Consider the following 19,658-nt stretch of genomic DNA (forward strand, 5'->3'; position numbering starts at 1 on the left):
TTACATCCCTATTACAGCTCCATTACATCCGTGCTACAGCTCCATTACATACCTAGTACATCTCCACTACAGCTCCATTACATCATAGCTGCAGCTCCTTTCCATCTCAGTTACATCCCTGCTACAGCTCCACTACAGCTCCATTACATCCCTGCTACAGCCCCACTACAGCTCCATTACATCACAGCTACAGCTCCTTTACATCTCAGCTACTTCACAGTTACAGCCCTGCTACAGCTCAATTACATTACTGCTACAGCCCCACTACAGCTCCTTTACATCACTGCTACAGCCCCACTACAGCTCCATTACATCACTGCTACAGCCCCACTACAGCTCCATTACATCCTTGCTATAGCCCCAATGCAGCTCTGTTAAATCACTGCTACAGTCCCACTAGAGCTCTATTACATTACTGCTACAGCCCCACTAGAGCTCCCTTACATCCCTGCTACAGCCCCACTACAGCTCCATTAAATCCCTACTACAGCTCCATTATCTCACTGCTACAGCTCCATTACATCACTACTACAGCCCCATTACATCACTGCCACAGTCCCTCTACATCTCCATTACATCTCTTCTACCGCCCCACTACAGCTCCTTTACATCACTGCTACAGCTCCACTACAGCTCCATTACATCACTTCTACAGCCCCACTACAGCTCCATTGCATCACTGCTGCAGCCCCACTACAGCTCCATTACATCACTGCTACAGCCCCACTACAGCTCCATTACATCCCTACTACAGCTCCACTACAGCTCCATTACATCCCTGCTACAGCTCCAGTACATCCCTGCTACAGCCCAACTACAGCTCCATTACATCCCTGCTACAGCTCCAGTACATCTCTGCTACAGCCCAACTACAGCTCCATTACATCCCTGCTACAGCCCCACTACAGCTCCATTGCATCCCTACTACAGCCCCATTACAGCTCCATTACATCCCTGCTACAGCTCCACTACATCCCTGCTACAGCCCAACTACATCTCCATTACATCCCTGCTACAGCCCCACTACAGCTCCATTACATCCCTACTGCAGCCCCATTACAGCTCCATTACATCCCTGCTACAGCTCCACTACATCCCTGCTACAGCCCAACTACAGCTCCATTACATCCCTGCTACAGCCCCACTACAGCTCCATTTTCTGAAAAGCGACAGGGGCGTGCAGGAGACGCTTTGGGTGGCCCGAAAAATTTCTGGCCACTTTAGCCATTCAGCGACTGCGTGCCGAAGACTGGAGCACCAGCAAACACTCTTGAACCTGCCCCACCATCACCTGAAGCAAGAGATTGTGACGCGGTGGAACTCAACCCTCTATATGCTTCAGAGGATGGAGGAGCACCAAAAGGCCATTCAAGCCTATACATCCACCTATGACATAGGCAAAGGAGGGGGTATGCACCTGACTCAAGCGCAGTGGAGAATGATTTCCGTGTTGTGCAAGGTTCTCCAGCCCTTCGAACTTGCCACACGTGAAGTCAGTTCAGACACTGCCAGCTTGAGTCAGGTCATTCCCCTCATCAGGCTTTTGCAGAAGCAGCTGGAGAAAGTGAAGGAGGAGCTAAGATGGAGCGATTCCGCTCGGCATGTGGGACTTGTGGATGAAGCCCTTCATTCGCTTTGCCAGGATTCCAGGGTGGTCAATCTGTTGAAATCAGACCACTAAATTTTGGCCACCGTGCTCGATCCTAGGTTTAAAGCCTATGTGGTGTCTCTCTTTTTTTCTGGCCGACACAAGCCTGCAGAGGTGCAAAGACCTGCTGGTGAACACACTGTCAGCTGAAGCGGAATGTGACACGTCAACAGCTCTTTCTTCATTTTCTCCCACAACTGGGTCTGCCAGGAAAAAACGTAGGTATCCTAAGCAACCCGCTGGCGGTTATGCAGGGCAGGCAGGACCAAGTTTGGACATCTGGTCCGGACTGAAGGACCTGGCAACAATTTCTGACATGTCTACTGTCACTGCATATGATATTGCCACCATTGACAGAATGGTGGAGGATTACATCGGTGACAGCATCCAAGTAGGCATGTCAGACAGTCCGTACCTGTACTGTCAGGAAAAAGAGGCAATTTGGAGGCCCCTGTACAAACTGGCTCTATTTTACCTGAGTTGCCCCCCCTCCAGTGTGTACTTCGAAAGAGTGTTTAGTGCAGCAGGGAACCTTGTCAGCGAAAGGCATTGGAGGTTGCTTCCACAAAATGTGGAGAAGATGATGTTCATAAAAATGAATTATCAACTCTTCCAGGGAGACCAGCCTCCAGAACGTACAGAGGGACCTGTGGTGGTGGATTCCAGCGGGGACGAATTAATACTCTGTGAGGATGAGGATGTACACAACACTGAAGAGGGTGAGGAATCGGAGGATGAGGACGACATCTTGCCTCCGTAGAGCCAGTTTGTGCAGGGACAGATTAATTGCCAGCTTGTTTTGTGGGGGCCCAAACGAACCAATCATTTCAGCCACAGTCATGTGGCAGACCCTGGCGCTGAAATGATTGGTTTGTTAAAGTGTGCATGTCCTGTTAATACAACATAAGGGTGGGTGGGAGGGCCCAAGGACAATTCCATCTTGCACCTCTTTTTTTTCTTTGCATTATGTACTGTTTGGGGCCTAGTTTTTCAAACTGCCATCCTGTCTGCCACTGCAGTATCACGCCTAGATGGACCACGTGTTTGTGCCGCCAACTCGTATCTCTTAGCATAGTCATCCAGCTACCTCGGTGCAACTTATGGACATAAAAACACTATTGTGAGGTGTGAGGTGTTCAGAATAGACTGGAAATGAGTGGAAATTAAGGTTATTGAGGTTAGTAATAGCATAGGAGCAGAAAAACCCACAAATTCTGTAATTTTAGCTGTTTTTATGCTTTTTTTCAAAAAAATACAGATCCAAAACACAAAACCCAGAACCCAAAACACGGAAGGGTGGTTTTGGCAAAACCAATCCAGATCCAAAATACGAAGAAAGATCCAGATCCAAAACCAAAACACAAAATACGAAAAGTGGCCGGTGCACACCCCTCGTATGAATATTACACTGCCCTACCACTTACAGTGTCACAACATTTGGATGAAATTGGGGAACCACTTACAGTGTCACAATATGTATATGAATATGCCGGTCTGACCTGCAGCATCACAGTAAAAAATATATAATATACTGTAGTACACGGGTACAGCACAAAAAAATATCTAATTTTTTTAAATTATATTAAATTAAAAATTTTTTACACTGGGCACCCTTGGACAGACAGAGCACCCAGAGCATCCCTAAACTGACAGAGCACCCATGGAAGACACAGCAGCCTCTTGATGGACAGAGCACCCACAGCATCCCTTGACTGACAAAGCACCCATGGAAGACTCAGCATCCCCTTGATGGATGGACAGAGCACCCATGGAAGACACAGCAGCCCCTTTATGGATGGACAGAGCCCCCTAGATGGACAGAGCATCCATGGAAGACACATTTGCCCCTTTATGGATGGACAGAGCCCCCTAGATGGACAGAGCACCCATGGAAGACACAGCGGCCCCTTGATGGACGGACAGAGCACCCATGGAAGACACAGCAGCTCCTTTATGGATGGACAGAGCCCCCCTAGACAGACAGAGCACCCATGGAAGACACAGCAGCCCCTTGATGGATGGACAGAGCACAGTACGTTCTGTTCAGTATACTCTCCACAGCCAGAGTGAAATGGCGCCGATGACCTGGGATCTTTAGATTCTAAAACCTGTCAGAATGACGGGATGATGATGTTTTAAGATCAGAGTTCGGCGGGAAAATCCGAGCCGTATTTGGATCCCGGCTCGGATCGGGAAGTTCGAGTGGGTCGGAATCTCTGAGAACCAGACCAGCTTCTCTGTAGTTATAGCCATGTTACGGCCCAGTTATAGCCCCATTGTGGCCCTGTTACAGACCCATAACAACCATGTTACAGCCCCATTGCTACTCTTCAGTCATACGTGTAGATGAGATTGAACATGTAGGACTCTGCTTTGCAGCACATGTATGCTCGCCATTACAGAGAATACGCAGTGACTGCGCCCGTTCAGCTCTGCACCAGCCCCTGGTGTCATCTCACACTGGGAATATAAGAGACTTAGGAGGCCTCCGTGTGGTAGGGAATAAGGCTTCGTGAGCGCCAGTGTGTACAGCGCTGTGTAATATGTTAGTGCTATATAAACATAGAATAGTAGTAATAACTAAGAGGGGTACAGTGAGAGTAGACGGGACATAAATGACTTCATTCCTTTTCACCATGTATGGTTCCAGCCGGCCAGGCATCCTGTACAGTAGCTGCACCCCATTTTATGAAGGCAGTCCCCACAGCGTACTGTGGCGGATCACATACGCATTCACAAGGCGAACCTAAATGCCGCAGGTCTGGGGGTGAAATTCCTCTTTCCTGAACACAGGAGGCGGATGATTATTAATTACTCGCTTTATCTTCACAAGAATTTAATGAACAATGGCGGCTCTATGACAGGCTATAAATAAATAAATAGATGATAGAAATAAGTGAGGTGGGGACAGATTAGCACTGGCTGGTCCGGAGCACGGGGTGAGCGGCCTCCGAACTGTCAGACATCAGGTCATCCATGCCACAGGCTCTCCTGGGAGGAGGACGAAGCGACCGGGGGCCACAGGTGGGATGTCTGCCACTGAAGCTGTCCTGTAACTTCCTGCGCAGCTCAGCTTGAACCTTTGGGACAGAGGAGATGGAAGATGAGATGTTGTACTGGAAGCAGAGAGGACACAGAGGAACAAGCTCTTACCTCCTTGTTACAAATACAGTACAGGACAGCAACCAGCAGACCCTGTGGAATCAGGAGACAAGACATGGTCTCTATGTCACACGATAAAGGAGGACAGTCCCTGGTATTTGGGGACATTTAAGCGCTTGCATACGTCAATTTCTGCTGTAACCTGACTGCAACCTACATGGAAGGAGCTGAGCAATAACTCCATTCCCAGTTTACTGTATCTGATTCGGCCCCTTGCACTCTCTTCTGGTATCAGGTTGAAGACGGCTTCATGGATCCCAAGAAGAGGAATCAGGGTCAACGTCGACTTGGCCAACCTTAGAGAGAAGAATGATAGTTGAGGGGATGAAGACCCTGCACGGAGAAATGCTCTGCAGAGTGTGCCTTGAGTAATTTACTGAAAATGGAGAGTGTTAGGGTGAGTATGGAGAGATACTCTGTGTGAAGAGTATGGAGAGATGCTCTGCAGGGTTTTAGAGAGAAGTGGAGAAACACTGCAGATGCTCATAGGCAGAGATACAGTGCACTGCGCTGCCACAAAGTGGAACCAACATTTCAATGGATTATTATTAGACAGACTGGAGGCACATCAGTGTATTTAGATGGTTAAAGGCTGCCTGGAGATTAGCTTAAACGGTGGCTCCATCACACTGGAGGCCTGGGACTGGCAGGGATAGGAGAATGGGATAGATGGAAGCTGCCTGGCATAGGAGCGCTGCCTGGGACTGGTTGGAATGGGTACGATGCCTGGGACTGGTACTGTACACTGACTGGCACTGGCTTAGATGGGAGCTGGCCTGGGACTGACTGGGGTGTGTCTGGGACTAAATGATAGGAGCTGGTTTGGGACCGGCAGCAGTATAAGAATGATGGAAGCTTTGGGACTGGCTTCAATGAGGGAGCATGGGATGGTTGAGTATTGCCTGGGATTGGTTAAGATGGGCGCTGGCCTGGGTCTGGTTTGGATGGGAGCTGTCTGGGACTGGTTAAGATAGGACCTGGTCTGGGACTGGCTGTGCTGGGAGCAGGTGTGGGACTGGCTGGGATAGGTGCTGCCTGGGGCGGAAGCTAGTCTGGGTCTGGCTGGGATGAGAGCCAGTCTGGCACTGGCTGGCATGAGAGTGGTCTGGGCCTGGCTGTTATGGCAGCCGGTCTGTCTGGCTGGGATGAGAGCTGTGTGGGATTGGATGGAATGGGTGTTGCCTAGGTCTGGGCCCGGCTGGGATGGCATTAAGTCTGTGTCTGGCTGGAATGGGAGCCAATCTAGGACTGGCTGGGATGGGAGCCGGTCTGGGATTGGCTGGGATGGGAACCGGTCTGGGTCTGGATGGAATGGGATGGGAGATGGCCAGGGTCTGGCTAGGATGGGAGATGGCCAGGGTCTGGCTGGGATGGGAGATGGCCAGGGTCTGGCTGGGATGGGAGATGGCCAGGGTCTGGCTGGGATGGGAGATGGCCAGGGTCTGGCTGGGATTGGTATTGCCTGTGTCTGGCTGGAATGAGAGCTGGTCAGGGACTGGCTGGGACAGGAGCTGTCTGGGATTAGTTAGGACGAGAGCTGCCTGGTGGCTGGAATGGGAGCTGCTTGTTATTAGTTGGGGATGATAACTGTCTGGGACTGGATGGGGTGGGAGTTGCCTGGGATGAGATGGTTTCTGGCCTGGGACTGGATAGGAGCTGCATGGGGCTGGCTGCAATGAAAGCATGCCTCGGACTGTCTGAGATAGGAGCATGGATTGATTGGGATGTGCCTGGAACTGGTTAATGGGAGCTGGTTAGGGACTGGCTTGGATGGGAGAGCATGGGATGGCTGGGAGCTGCCCAAGACTGATTAAGACAAGAGCTGGTCTGTGACTGGTTGGGATGGGAGTTGCCTGGAACCAGATGACATAGAAATTGCCTTGGACTGGATGGGATTGGAGTTGCATGGGACTGGATGGAATGGGAGCTGCTTGGGACTGGATGACATAGGAACTGCCTGGGACTGGTTGGGATGGAAGCTCCGTAGGACTGTTTGGAATGGGAGCTGGTCTGGGACTGGACGACATAGAAACCTGCCTGGGACTGGTTGGGATGGGAGCTGGTCTGGGACTGTATGGAATGGGAGCTGCCTAGGACTGTATGGAATGGGAGCTGCCTAGGACTGAAAGAGATGGGAGCTGCCTGGGACTAGTAGAGAGTATGGGATGGATGTTCATTGCATCATGGAACATCAGTGTTTATGTTGGTAGCAGATAGCAGGGTGGCAGCAGTATTGTGAGCAGTATGCATTAGACGTATACAATGGGATATTGTCTGGTTACCAGAGAAAGTATGTGACAGTGACATGCGCTGGGCTGTGAAATGTTTCTCTTACTTGATTGTAATGTCTGAAATGTGACTCTATAGTTCAGGACCGCTCAGTGTATTAATATAATATTACCGGTGATACACTGGGCACAGAGAGGGAGACACTACCATGTCATCTGTGCAAGATCCACAGTCATCTGCAAGGGTGTAACTGCTCTGCAGAATGTCCTAGGGGTGATGCTCTGCCCACCTGTGCGTCACATTATAAATGCTCTGCTAAATTTGTGTAACCGTGTGATGCTCTGCAGAGTATGTCTCCTGATCACTGCTCTACGGAATGTCAAGGGTGTGATGCTCTGCAGACCTGTGTGTCACATACGTGTTCTGCTAAATTTGTGTAAAGTTGTGATGCTCTGCAGACTGCGTCTTGTGTCTGCGCACCTATACTTGCGGTCGCTCCTCCTCATCTGGTTTGCTCTAAGTTTCAGGACCAGGATGCGCAAAATACGAAGGAAGATGATAAAGTTCACCTGCAACACATACACATCATCATATACCTGTGACATCATACAGCAGTAACCAATCACAGATTGCTCAGTGCTGCAACGTTGCAGATGAATGAATCAGTAGCTGTGTGACCTCATTGCTACCCTATATAGCACAGTCATACTAATTGATAATATTCAGGTGACTTGTGGCTTCCCTCTCACTGAGGTACCAGTAACAGTAATTTACCAACAAGAATGAAATAGCCCGACTTGCCCTCAGATGCCCACAGGCCTTCAGGTTCCATCCCTCCTCCATATTATTATTATTATTATTATCCTTTATTTATATGGCGCCACAAAGGTTCCGCAGCGCCTTACACAGTACATAAATGAGCACACAAGAAAAACAGTTAATAGTAATACAAAACAATGCAGGACAAGGACAAGGTTATAAACTCAGCTGCAAAACACAAGCAGCAGGACATGAGCAACCAGGTGGTAGGTGCCATTGTAGGGAGTTAGGAGTAAATTATACTATAAGTAGGGGGAGGAGAAGCACGTGAGGATGAGGGCCCTGCTCGTGAGAGCTTACATTCTAAAGGGGAAGGGCAGACAGACAGGGGCGACACAGAGGGGTAGATAGTGAAGAAGGAGCATGGAGCAGTGGGTTAGGATATGTGCTGCGGAATGTGTGTGTATAAGACGACCTGATGTTATGTAAAAATTAAGTCCTTCATACATCTATCTCTATGATAGAAAATAGATTGTTTGTGTTATTTACATGAGAGATGTACAAAGTAAAGTAGAAGCACTTTAATTTGTGTGTTACATTTTAGCATCTATATACAGCCTGACAAGAAATGCAGCTATTATGGGACTGTCCCGCCATCCTAATACAGTAGTGACTACTTTAGTTCCAGCTGCTGGGTGCTATGCCATGCTCCTGTGAGTGGGTGCATCTCACATGCTAGACCCACTCACAAATGGGTGCAGCCATACATGATGTGGTCCCACAGGATGTTGCAGTACCCGGGCCCAGAATTTCTCTTGGCAGCCCTGGAGGTGACAGACAGAACGAGGAGGGAATGGGGCTTAGTAGTGGGGTAACAAGACCATGGAGGGAGGTGGTTGAGAGTGGAGGTATAGGAGAGGTGGGGGAAAGAAGCAGAGGGTTGGGAGCAGACTGATGAGAGAAAAAAAAGGAAGAACAGCAAGTGGAGGAAACAGGAGGGGGAAGAGAGGGACGGATAAAGTAGAGCATTATGTGGACATAGAATATGGGGGTTGTGTGAAGTAAGGGTGTTCATGCTGTGGACAAGGTAATAATTGAGATGTAAACTGGAGTGGAGGCTGTGAGATATAGAGTCAGTGTGGATTAAAGTTGTTAAATGTTCAAATATATGCCACTACATCCTCTCCACCTGTTCCTCACATGCCATAGACCTCCTCATATGCCCCCTACATGCTACCCAGACCTCTCCACATGCCATATACCTCCTCATATGCCCCCTACCTGCTACCCAGACCTCTCCACATGGCAGAGACCTCCCCATATGCCCCCTACATGCTACCCAGCCCTCTCCACATGGCATAGACCTCCCCATATGCCCCCTACATGCTACCTAGCCCTCTCCACATGGCAGACACCTCCCCATATGCCCCCTACATGCTACCCAGACCTCTCCACATGCCATAGACCTCCTCATATACCCCCTACATGCTACCCAGACCTCTCCACATGGCAGAGACCTCCCCATATGCCCCCTACATGCTACCCAGACCTCTCCACATGGCAGAGACCTCCCCATATGCCCCCTACATGCTACCCAGACCTCTCCACATGCCATATACCTCCTCATATGCCCCCTACATGCTACCCAGCCCTCTCCACATGCCATGTACCTCCTCATATGCCCCCTACATGCTACCCAGACCTCTCCACATGCCATGTACCTCCTCATATGCCACCTACATGCTACCCAGACCTTTCCACATGGCAGAGACCTCCCCATATGCCCCCTACCTGCTACCCAGACCTCTCCACATGGCAGAGACCTCCCCATATGCCCCCTACATGCTACCCAGCCCTCTCCACATGGCAGAGACCTCCCCATATGCCCCCTACATGCTACCCAGACCTATCCACATGCCACAGACCTCCTCATATGCCCCCTACATGCTACCCAGACCTCTCCACATGGCAGAGACCTCCCATATGCCCCCTACATGCTACCCAGACCTCTCCACATGGCAGAGACCTCCCCATATGCCCCCTATATGCTACCCAGCCCACTCCAAATGGCAGAGACCTCCTCATATGCCCCCTACATGCTACCCAGACCTCTCCACATGGCAGAGACCTCCTCATATGCCCCCTACATGCTACCCAGACCTCTCCACATGGCAGAGACCTCCCCATATGCCCCCTACATGCTACCCAGACCTCTCCACATGGCAGAGAGCTCCCCATATGCCCCCTACATGCTACCCAGCCCTCTCCACATGGCAGAGACCTCCCCTTATGCTACATATACCACTTCATGTGGCACATACCTTGCCATATGCCCCCCACATACTACTTATACCTCCTCACATGCCACAGACCTTCCCATATGCCCCTACTTAGCCGGAACTAAGAGTGCTATTGTGCATACTCCATTTTGTCTCCTCTAGGGTGACTTCAGTCCCCAACCAAGATGGCCACCATCTGCACAGCGCCATCTTGTGTTTCCTTACTGCGTTGAGTGCCTCAGTGGGACACAGCCGTGTGTTACTTAGCTACAGAGACCCTGCTAGTTCCATCCTGTTACAACCGCTGGTACCGGTTTCATCCTGCACCGCTGCCCATATAAGTCACTGGCTGGTGCCCTGTACTCCACTCACACTCCGCTCAATGCTGAAAGTGTGTGTACACATTACTGTGTGTGCTAGTGTGAACACATTACTGTGTGAGAGTGTGTGTACACAATACTGTGTGTGCTAGTGTGAGAGTGTGTATACATTACTGTGTGTGCTAGTGTGAGAGTGTGTACACATTACTGTGTGAGAGTGTGTGTATACATTACTGTGTGTGCTAGTGTGAGAGTGTGTGTACACATTACTGTGTGTGCAAGTGTGAGAGTGTGTGTACACATTACTGTGTGTGCTAGTGTGAGTGTGTGTACACATTACTGTGTGTGTTAGTGTGAGAGTGTGTGTACACATTACTGTGTGTGTTAGTGTGAGAGTGTGTGTACACATTACTGTGTGTGAGAGTGTGAGTACACATTACTGTGTGTGCTAGTGTGAGAGTGTGTGTACACATTACTGTGTGAGTGTGTGTGTTAGTGTGAGAGTGTGTGTACACATTACTGTGTGAGTGTTTGTGTTAGTGTGAGAGTGTGTGTACACATTACTGTGTGTGCTAGTGTGAGAGTGTGTACACATTACTGTGTGTGCTAGTGTGAGAGTGTGTGTACACATTACTGTGTGTGTTAGTGTGAGAGTGTGTGTACACATTACTGTGTGTGCTAGTGTGAGTGTGTACATATTACTGTGTGTGCTAGTGTGAGAGTGTGTGTACACATTACTGTGTGTGCTAGTGTGAGAGTGTGTGTACACATTACTGTGTGTGTTAGTGTGTGTACACATTACTGTGTGTGCTAGTGTGAGTGTGTACATATTACTGTGTGTGCTAGTGTGAGAGTGTGTGTACATATTACTGTGTGTGCTAGTGTGAGAGTGTGTGCTAGTGTGAGAGTGTGTGTACACATTACTGTGTGTGTTAGTGGGAGAGTGTGTGTACACATTACTGTGTGTGTTAGTGAGAGAGTGTGTGTACACATTACTGTGTTTGTTAGTGTGAGAGTACATATTACTGTGTGTGTTAGTGTGAGAGTGTGTGTACACATTACTGTGTGTGTTAGTGAGAGAGTGTGTGTACACATTACTGTGTGTGTTAGTGTGACAGTGTGTGTACACATTACTGTGTGTGTTAGTGTGAGAGTGTGTGTACATTACTGTGTGTGTTAGTGTGAGAGTGTGTACACATTACTGTGTGTGTTAGTGAGAGAGTGTGTGTACACATATTACTGTGTGTGTTAGTGTGAGTGTGTACACATTACTGTGTGTGCTAGTGTGAGAGTGTGTGTACACATTACTGTGTGTGTTAGTGTGACAGTGTGTGTACACATTACTGTGTGTGTTAGTGTGACAGTGTGTGTACACATTACTGTGTGTGTTAGTGAGAGAGTGTGTGTACATATTACTGTGTGTGTTAGTGTGAGTGTGTACACATTACTGTGTGTGCTAGTGTGAGAGTGTGTGTACACATTACTGTGTGTGTTAGTGTGACAGTGTGTGTACACATTACTGTGTGTGTTAGTGTGATAGTGTGTGTACACATTACTGTGTGTGTTAGTGTGAGTGTGTGTGTACACATTACTGTGTGTGCTAGTGTGAGAGTGTGTGTACATATTACTGTGTGTGCTAGTGTGAGAGTGTGTGTACATATTACTGTGTGTGCTGCTGTAGTAATCACATTGAAATACATCACCATAGCCTTAACCCGGTGCAAAATGCCGCAGATCATGGTTTTGAACATGTTACTAGGGCAATGATGCCGCGATTGTGGCACTACTCTCCCCATCGGTCAGGGCTGCCCTAGCTGGGACTCTCCTGGAGGGGGATGTAATGAAGTCGGCATGCGTTGTGCGTTACATAACATACGCCTGTAGCGCCTTCATGCCACTCGCAGTCCTGGGTGGCGGCACCCCTGTCCCCTATACGTGACGTCATGCACATAGGGGGCAGCACATGGCACTCGGAACCCTTGTTACGGCTATGGGCACATGTATCAATTATTTGTCATTTCTTATTGCTGCCATTTGCTGGGATATATGCCCTCTCCGGGCTGTACCCTCTCACACCAAATCCCTGTTTACCATTCCTCATACTGCACCGTAGAGATGGACACACTTACCAGCACCGCCAGGAGGATGGGAGTGCGAATTATCCACCAATAAGAGCGGTTGTCATTTCTCTGCCAGCATCTACAATAAATCAGAGAAGCGTCACCCGCAGCTACCCATCACCCACAGCCCCCCATCACCCGCAGCTCCCCATCACCCGCAGCTCCCCATCACCCACAGCTCCCATCACCCGCAGCCACCCATCACCCGCAGCTCCCCATCACCTGCAGCCCCCCATCACCCACAGCCCCCCATCACCCGCAGCTCCCCATCACCCGCAGCTCCCCATCACCCGCAGCCCCCCATCACCCGCAGCTCCCCATCACCCACAGCCCCCCATCACCCGCAGCTCCCCATCACCCGCAGCTCCCCATCACCCACAGATCCCATCACCCGCAGCCCCCCATCACCCGCAGCTCCCCATCACCTGCAGCCCCATCACCCACAGCTCCCATCACCCGCAGCCCCCCATCACCCGCAGCTCCCCATCACTCGCAGCTCCCCATCACCCACAGCCCGCAGCTCCCCATCACCTGCAGCCCCCATCACCCACAGCTCCCATCACCTGCAGCTCCCCATCACCCGCAGCTCCCCATCACCAGCAGCTCCCCATCACCCACAGCCCCCCATAACCCGCAGCTCCCTATCACCCGCAGCTCCCCATCACCCACAGCCCGCAGCTCCCCATCACCCGCAGCCCCCATCACCCACAGCTCCCATCACCCGCAACACCCCATCACCCACAGCCCGCAGCTCCCCATCACCTGCAGCCCCCATCACCCACAGCTCCCCATCACCCACAGCCCCCCATCACCCGCAGCTCCCCATCACCCGCAGCTCCCCATCACCCACAGCTCCCATCACCCACAGCTCCCCATCACCCACAGCCCCCCATCACCCGCAGCTCCCCATCACCCGCAGCCCCCCATCACCCACAGCTCCCCATCACCCACAGCCCCCCATCACCCGCAGCTCCCCATCACCTGCAGCTCCCCATCACCCGCAGCTCCCCATCACCCGCAACCAGCAGCTCCCCATCACCTGCAGCTCCCCATCACCCACAGCCCGCAGCTCCCATCACCCGCAGCTCCCCATCACCCGCTATCGGACATGCAGCGCTTCATCAATTGCTCCAGGCAGCTTGGCTAATCTGGCTCCTCATCCTATTGGTTTATGATGATAAGACATGTATGTTATATGTCTGCTGCATGAGATTTCGGGGCAGATCCAATTAGGAGTTTTTCCCACTGGTGGAAGATTTTCGGTATTCACTTGGGTGTGGGGGTTTTGATAATTTTTTAGGAGAGTTCTAGAGCAGGTGTAATGTTGCTGGGATTTGCTTCTGGACCCCTGGGGCAGCCACCTAATGACTAATTAAGCAACTGGAAGTTTACAATTAGCTTAATTAGTCCAATAATTCCTCACCTTCTGCAGCTCTATGGTGCAGTCACTTACCTCGCAGCAACAGTCGCAGCCAGTCCGGGGGAGAGGCAGCAGCCAGTCCGGGAGAGTGGGGAGAGGCGTCAGCCAGTCCGGGAGAGAGGGGAGAGGCAGCAGCCAGTCCGGGGGAGAGGGGAGAGGCGGCAGCAGCCAGTCCGGGGGAGTGGGGTGAGGCGTCAGCCAGTCCGGGGGAGAGAGGAGAGGCAGCAGCCAGTCCGGGAGAGTGGAGAGAGGCAGCAGCCAGTCCGGGGGAGAGGGGAGAGGCGGCAGCAGCCAGTCCGGGGGAGAGGGGAGAGGCGGCAGCAGCCAGTCCGGGGGAGACAGGAGAGGCAGCAGCCAGTCCGGGAGAGTGGGGAGAGGCAGCAGCCAGTCCGGGGGAGAGGGGAGAGGGATCAGCCAGTCCGGGGGAGAGGGGAGAGGCAGCAGCCAGTCCGGGGGAGAGGAGAGAGGCGGCAGCAGCCAGTCCGGGGGAGAGGGGAGAGGCAGCAGCCAGTCCGGGGGAGTGGGGAGAGGCAGCAGCCAGTCCGGGGGAGAGGCGGCAGCAGCCAGTCCGGGGGAGAGGGGAGAGGCAGCAGCCAGTCCGGGGGAGTGGGGAGAGGCAGCAGCCAGTCCGGGGGAGAGGGGAGAGGCGGCAGCAGCCAGTCCGGGGTAGAGGGGAGAGGCGTCAGCCAGTCCGGGGGAGAGGGGAGAGGCAGCAGCCAGTCCGGGAGAGTGGGGAAAGGCAGCAGCCAGTCCGGGGGGGTGGGGAGAGGCAGCAGCCAGTCCGGGGGAGAGGCGGCAGCAGCCAGTCCGGGGGAGTGGGGAGCGGCAGCAGCCAGTCCGGGGGAGTGGGGAGAGTCGGCAGCCAGTCCGGGGGAGTGGGGAGAGGCGGCAGCCAGTCCGGGGAAGTGTGGAGAGGTGGCAGCAGCCAGTCCGGGGGAGTGGGGAGAGGTGGCAGCCAGTCCGGGGGAGTGGGGAGAGGCAGCAGCCAGTCCGGGGAGTGGGGAGAGGCAGCAGCCAGTTCGGTGGAGTGGGGAGAGGCAGCAGCAGCCAGTCCGGGGGAGAGGCAGCAGCAGCCAGTCCGGGGGAGTGGGGAGAGGCGGCAGCAGCCAGTCCGGGGGAGAGGCGGCAGCAGCCAGTCCGGGGGAGTGTGGAGAGGTGGCAGCAGCCTGTCCAGGGGGGGTGGGGAGAGGCGGCAGCAGCCAGTCCGGGGGAGTGGGGAGAGGCAGCAGCCAGTCCGGGGGAGTGGGGAGAGGCGGCAGCCAGTCCGGGGAGTGGGGAGAGGCAGCAGCCAGTCCAGGGGAGTGGGGAGAGGCAGCAGCTGCCAGTCCAGGGGAGTGGGGAGAGGCGGCAGCAGCCAGTCCGGGGGAGAGGCGGCAGCAGCCAGTCCGGGGGAGTGTGGAGAGGTGGCAGCAGCCTGTCCAGGGGGGTGGGGAGAGGCGGCAGCAAGTCCAGGGGAGTGTGGAGAGGTGGCCGCAGCCAGTCCGGGGGAGTGGGGAGAGGCGGCAGCAAGTCCGGGGGAGAGGGGAGAGGCGGCAGCAGCAAGTCTGGGGGAGTGGGGAGAGGCGGCAGCAGCCAGTCCGGGGGAGTGGGGAGAGGCGGCAGCAGCCAGTCCGGGGGAGTGGGGAGAGGCGGCAGCCAGTCCGGGGGAGTGGGGAGAGGCGGCAGCCAGTCCGGGGGAGTGGGGAGAGGCGGCAGCAGCCAGTCTGGGGGAGTGGGGAGAGGCGGCAGCCAGTCCGGGGGAGTGTGGAAAGGTGGCAGCAGCCAGTCCGGGGGAGTGGGGAGAGGCGGCAGCAGCCAGTCCGGGGGAGTGGGGAGAGGCAGCAGCCAGTCCGGGGGAGTGGGGAGAGGCAGCAGCCAGTCCGGGGGAGAGGGGAGAGGTGGCAGCAGCCAGTCCGGGGGAGTGGGGAGAGGCGGCAGCCAGTCCGGGGAGTGGGGAGAGGCGGCAGCAGCCAGTCCGGGGGAGTGGGGAGAGGCAGCAGCCAGTCCGGGGGAGTGGGGAGAGGCGGCAGCCAGTCCGGGGAGTGGGGAGAGGCAACAGCCAGTCCGGGGGAGTGGGGAGAGGCAGCAGCTGCCAGTCCAGGGGAGTGGGGAGAGGCAGCAGCAGCCAGTCCGGGGGAGTGGGGAGAGGCAGCAGCAGCCAGTCCGGGGGAGTGGGGAGAGGCAGCAGCAGCCAGTCCGGGGGAGTGGGGAGAGGCGGCAGCAGCCAGTCCGGGGGAGTGGGGACAGACGGCAGCCAGTCCGGGGGAGTGTGGAGAGGTGGCAGCAGCCAGTCCGGGGGAGTGGGGAGAGGCGGCAGCAGCCAGTCCGGGGGAGTGGGGAGAGGCGGCAGCCAGTCCAGGGGAGTGTGGAGAGGTGGCATCAGCCAGTCCGGGGGAGTGGGGAGAGGCGGCAGCAAGTCCGGGGGAGAGGGGAGAGGCGGCAGCAGCCAGTCCGGGGGAGTGGGGAGAGGCGGCAGCCAGTCCGGGGAGTGGGGAGAGGCGGCAGCAGCCAGTCCGGGGGAGTGGGGAGAGGCAGCAGCCAGTCCGCAGGAGTGGGGAGAGGCAGCAGCCAGTCCGGGGAGTGGGGAGAGGCAGCAGCCAGTCCGGGGGAGTGGGGAGAGGCAGCAGCAGCCAGTCCAGGGGAGTGGGGAGAGGCAGCAGCAGCCAGTCCGGGGGAGTGGGGAGAGGCAGCAGCAGCCAGTCCGGGGGAGTGGGGAGAGGCAGCAGCAGCCAGTCCGGGGGAGTGGGGAGAGGCAGCAGCTTATCACTTCTCCTAACACTGCTTAGTAAATAAACCCCTAAGTGCCGGATATCACACTATTGGGTCTTATATGACCTATGGCCGTTCTGTCTGCTTCCTATAAGGGGTTTACTGAAGGGGGCCACTAAATAACTGATCTGACATGTAAGGTCACTGGAGAGAGCTGAAGGACAGGGTCCCTAAATCAGGGGAGGGGGTGACCTTGCTTTCCTCGGACTGAACGTGCGTTACACTCACTGTGTGTTTTCATACAGCTGTCTCACAACCACCCACGGGATCACAAACAGAACCGGAGCTCCTGGAACAGGCGAAATGATGAAAGTGGGTGATAAAGTCACAAAGAGATTGTTGCATTAGAGTGTACAGCAGATTGTACAAATAACAGGAGATTTGGAAGTGTTGCCCCAGTGTTACCCTTAATGCAACATTCAACAAAGAAGAGACAGAGGGGGACACGAGAGACACTTACCCCAGCCCAGAACCATGTATCGGGGCAGGGCAGCTTCTTCTGAGAAAGACATCATGACAAGGAGGTTGTGTAAGTACAGTCCTTCCACCAGCAGCCAGTAGTAATTAGCACCTACACAGTATTGGGTGATGGTCTGAGCCACACGACAACCTACTAGAGTCTGAGAGATGCAGAGAAATACACAATGTAACACAGTGACACACACAATTGTTGAAGTATAGCAACAGCTACAGGCAAAGTGTTGCTGGGAAGCTATGCTGGAGTGACAGTAGGTGGCGCTGTATCATATTCTCTTTGTTGTGAGAGTGTCGTGTATTATAGCATCTTCCTGGTAATCCTCAATGTTACAGGGATGGACATGACAATCTCAGCACTGAATGGTTCCCAGACATCAAACCAAGTTCTGCGATGGCTCAAAAACATTCAGTGGTATAACCATTGGTGATTACTATGTGCATTAGCATTGAGCTTCCTTTATAGAATATCACCCATGGGCGAGATGTATCCACGTCAGAAATGCAGTTTTCGGGGTTTGACCGCATCCCCCATATGCCCCAAGCTCTGAAATGCAATAAATTCTGGAGCTTGGACCCGGTGGGTGACGCCGTCTTTAGATATCATAACTCTATAGAGGTCTATGGGCTTCTGCTCGCAAAGAGATGTCAGAGGACTCCAACCAGATCCCTCCCAGCACTCCCTGCGGCACGTGCATCATTCTGTACATGCGCAGAAATGGGGCCAGAGGGACTTCTGGGTCACACACCCTCTCGTCTTTTTCTACATACATACCACCGTAATTACTGCCTGCATACATACCGCCGTAATTACCGCCCAATATATTTAAGGATTCTAGGGTGAGCATTTGTAAAAGTTAAAAGGAAGAAATTTCACACAGTCACTCTCCCTCTCCTTGTACTAAGACCGGTCTCACCCTCTCTCTCAGCAGGGCAGTCACTCTCTCTCTCCTTGTACTAAGGCCGGTCTCACCCTCTCTCTCAGTAGGGCAGTCACTCTCCCTCTCCTTGTACTAAGGCCGGTCTCACCCTCTCTCTCAGCAGGGCAGTCACTCTCCCTCTCCTTGTACTAAGGCCGGTCTCACCCTCTCTCTCATTAGGGCAGTCACTCTCCCTCTCCTTGTACTAAGACTGGTCTCACCCTCTCTCTCAGCAGGGCAGTCACTCTCCCTCTCCTTGTACTAAGACCGGACTCACCCTCTCTCTCAGCAGGGCAGTCACTCTCCCTCTCCTTGTACTAAGGCCAGTCTCACCCTCTCTTTCAGCAGGGCAGTCACTCTCCCTCTCCTTGTACTAAGGCCGGTCTCACCCTCTCTCTCAGCAGGGCAGTCACTCTCCCTCTCCTTGTACTAAGACCGGTCTCACCCTCTCTCTCAGCAGGGCAGTCACTCTCCCTCTCCTTGTACTAAGGCCGGTCTCACCCTCTCTCTCAGCAGGGCAGTCACTCTTCCTCTCCTTGTACTAAGACCGGTCTCACCCTCTCTCTCAGCAGGGCAGTCGCTCTCCCTCTCCTTGTACTAAGGCCGGTCTCACCCTCTCTCTCAGCAGGGCAGTCACACTCCCTCTCCTTGTACTAAGGCCGGTCTCACCCTCTCTCTCAGCAGGGCAGTCACACTCCCTCTCCTTGTACTAAGGCCGGTCTCACCCTCTCTCTCAGCAGGGCAGTCACTCTCCCTCTCCTTGAACTAAGGCAGGTCTCACCCTCTCTCTCAGCAGGGCAGTCACTCTCCCTCTCCTTGTACTAAGGCAGGTCTCACCCTCTCTCTCAGCAGGGCAGTCACTCTCCCTCTCCTTGTACTAAGGCCGGTCTCACCCTCTCTCTCAGCAGGGCAGTCACTCTCCCTCTCCTTGTACTAAGGCCGGTCTCACCCTCTCTCTCAGCAGGGCAGTCACTCTCCCTCTCCTTGTACTAAGACCGGTCTCACCCTCTCTCTCAGCAGGGCGGTCACTCTCCCTCTCCTTGTACTAAGGCCATTCTCACCCTCTCTCTCAGCAGGGCGGTCACTCTCCCTCTCCTTGTACTAAGGCCGGTCTCACCCTCTCTCTCAGTAGGGCAGTCACTCTCCCTCTCCTTGTACTAAGGCCGGTCTCACCCTCTCTCTCAGTAGGGCAGTCACTCTCCCTCTCCTTGTACTAAGGCCGGTCTCACCCTCTCTCTCAGTAGGGCAGTCACTCTCCCTCTCCTTGTACTAAGGCCGGTCTCACCCTCTCTCTCAGCAGGGCAGTCACTCTCCCTCTCCTTGTACTAAGGCCGGTCTCACCCTCTCTCTCAGCAGGGCGGTCACTCTCCCTCTCCTTGTACTAAGGCAGGTCTCACCCTCTCTCTCAGCAGGGCAGTCACTCTCCCTCTCCTTGTACTAAGGCCGGTCTCACCCTCTCTCTCAGCAGGGCAGTCACACTCCCTCTCCTTGTACTAAGGCCAGTCTCACCCTCTCTCTCAGCAGGGCAGTCACACTCCCTCTCCTTGTACTAAGGCCATTCTCACCCTCTCTCTCAGCA

The 19,658-nt window shown here is 53.8% G+C and overlaps 1 protein-coding gene across 1 annotated transcript in view; it reads right to left on the reverse strand.

Annotated features, from left to right (window-relative positions):
• Nucleotides 1-4,560: 4,560 nt before the first annotated feature.
• Nucleotides 4,561-19,658, reverse strand: part of GIPR (gastric inhibitory polypeptide receptor) — a 322,107-nt gene continuing 307,009 nt past the window's right edge. The window contains exons 7-13 of the mRNA XM_088464575.1: nt 17,146-17,305; nt 16,914-16,974; nt 12,527-12,596; nt 7,520-7,608; nt 4,968-5,106; nt 4,802-4,843; nt 4,561-4,728 (exon numbers count right to left, since the gene is read on the reverse strand). Coding sequence (XP_088320701.1) covers nt 4,561-4,728; nt 4,802-4,843; nt 4,968-5,106; nt 7,520-7,608; nt 12,527-12,596; nt 16,914-16,974; nt 17,146-17,305 — 729 coding nt within the window. The remainder of the gene's footprint in view (nt 4,729-4,801; nt 4,844-4,967; nt 5,107-7,519; nt 7,609-12,526; nt 12,597-16,913; nt 16,975-17,145; nt 17,306-19,658) is intronic.

The sequence above is a fragment of the Taudactylus pleione genome, unplaced genomic scaffold (genome assembly GCF_031769625.1).
Source record: "Taudactylus pleione unplaced genomic scaffold, aTauple2 ptg001691l, whole genome shotgun sequence".
Classification (NCBI taxonomy): Eukaryota; Metazoa; Chordata; class Amphibia; order Anura; family Myobatrachidae; genus Taudactylus; species Taudactylus pleione.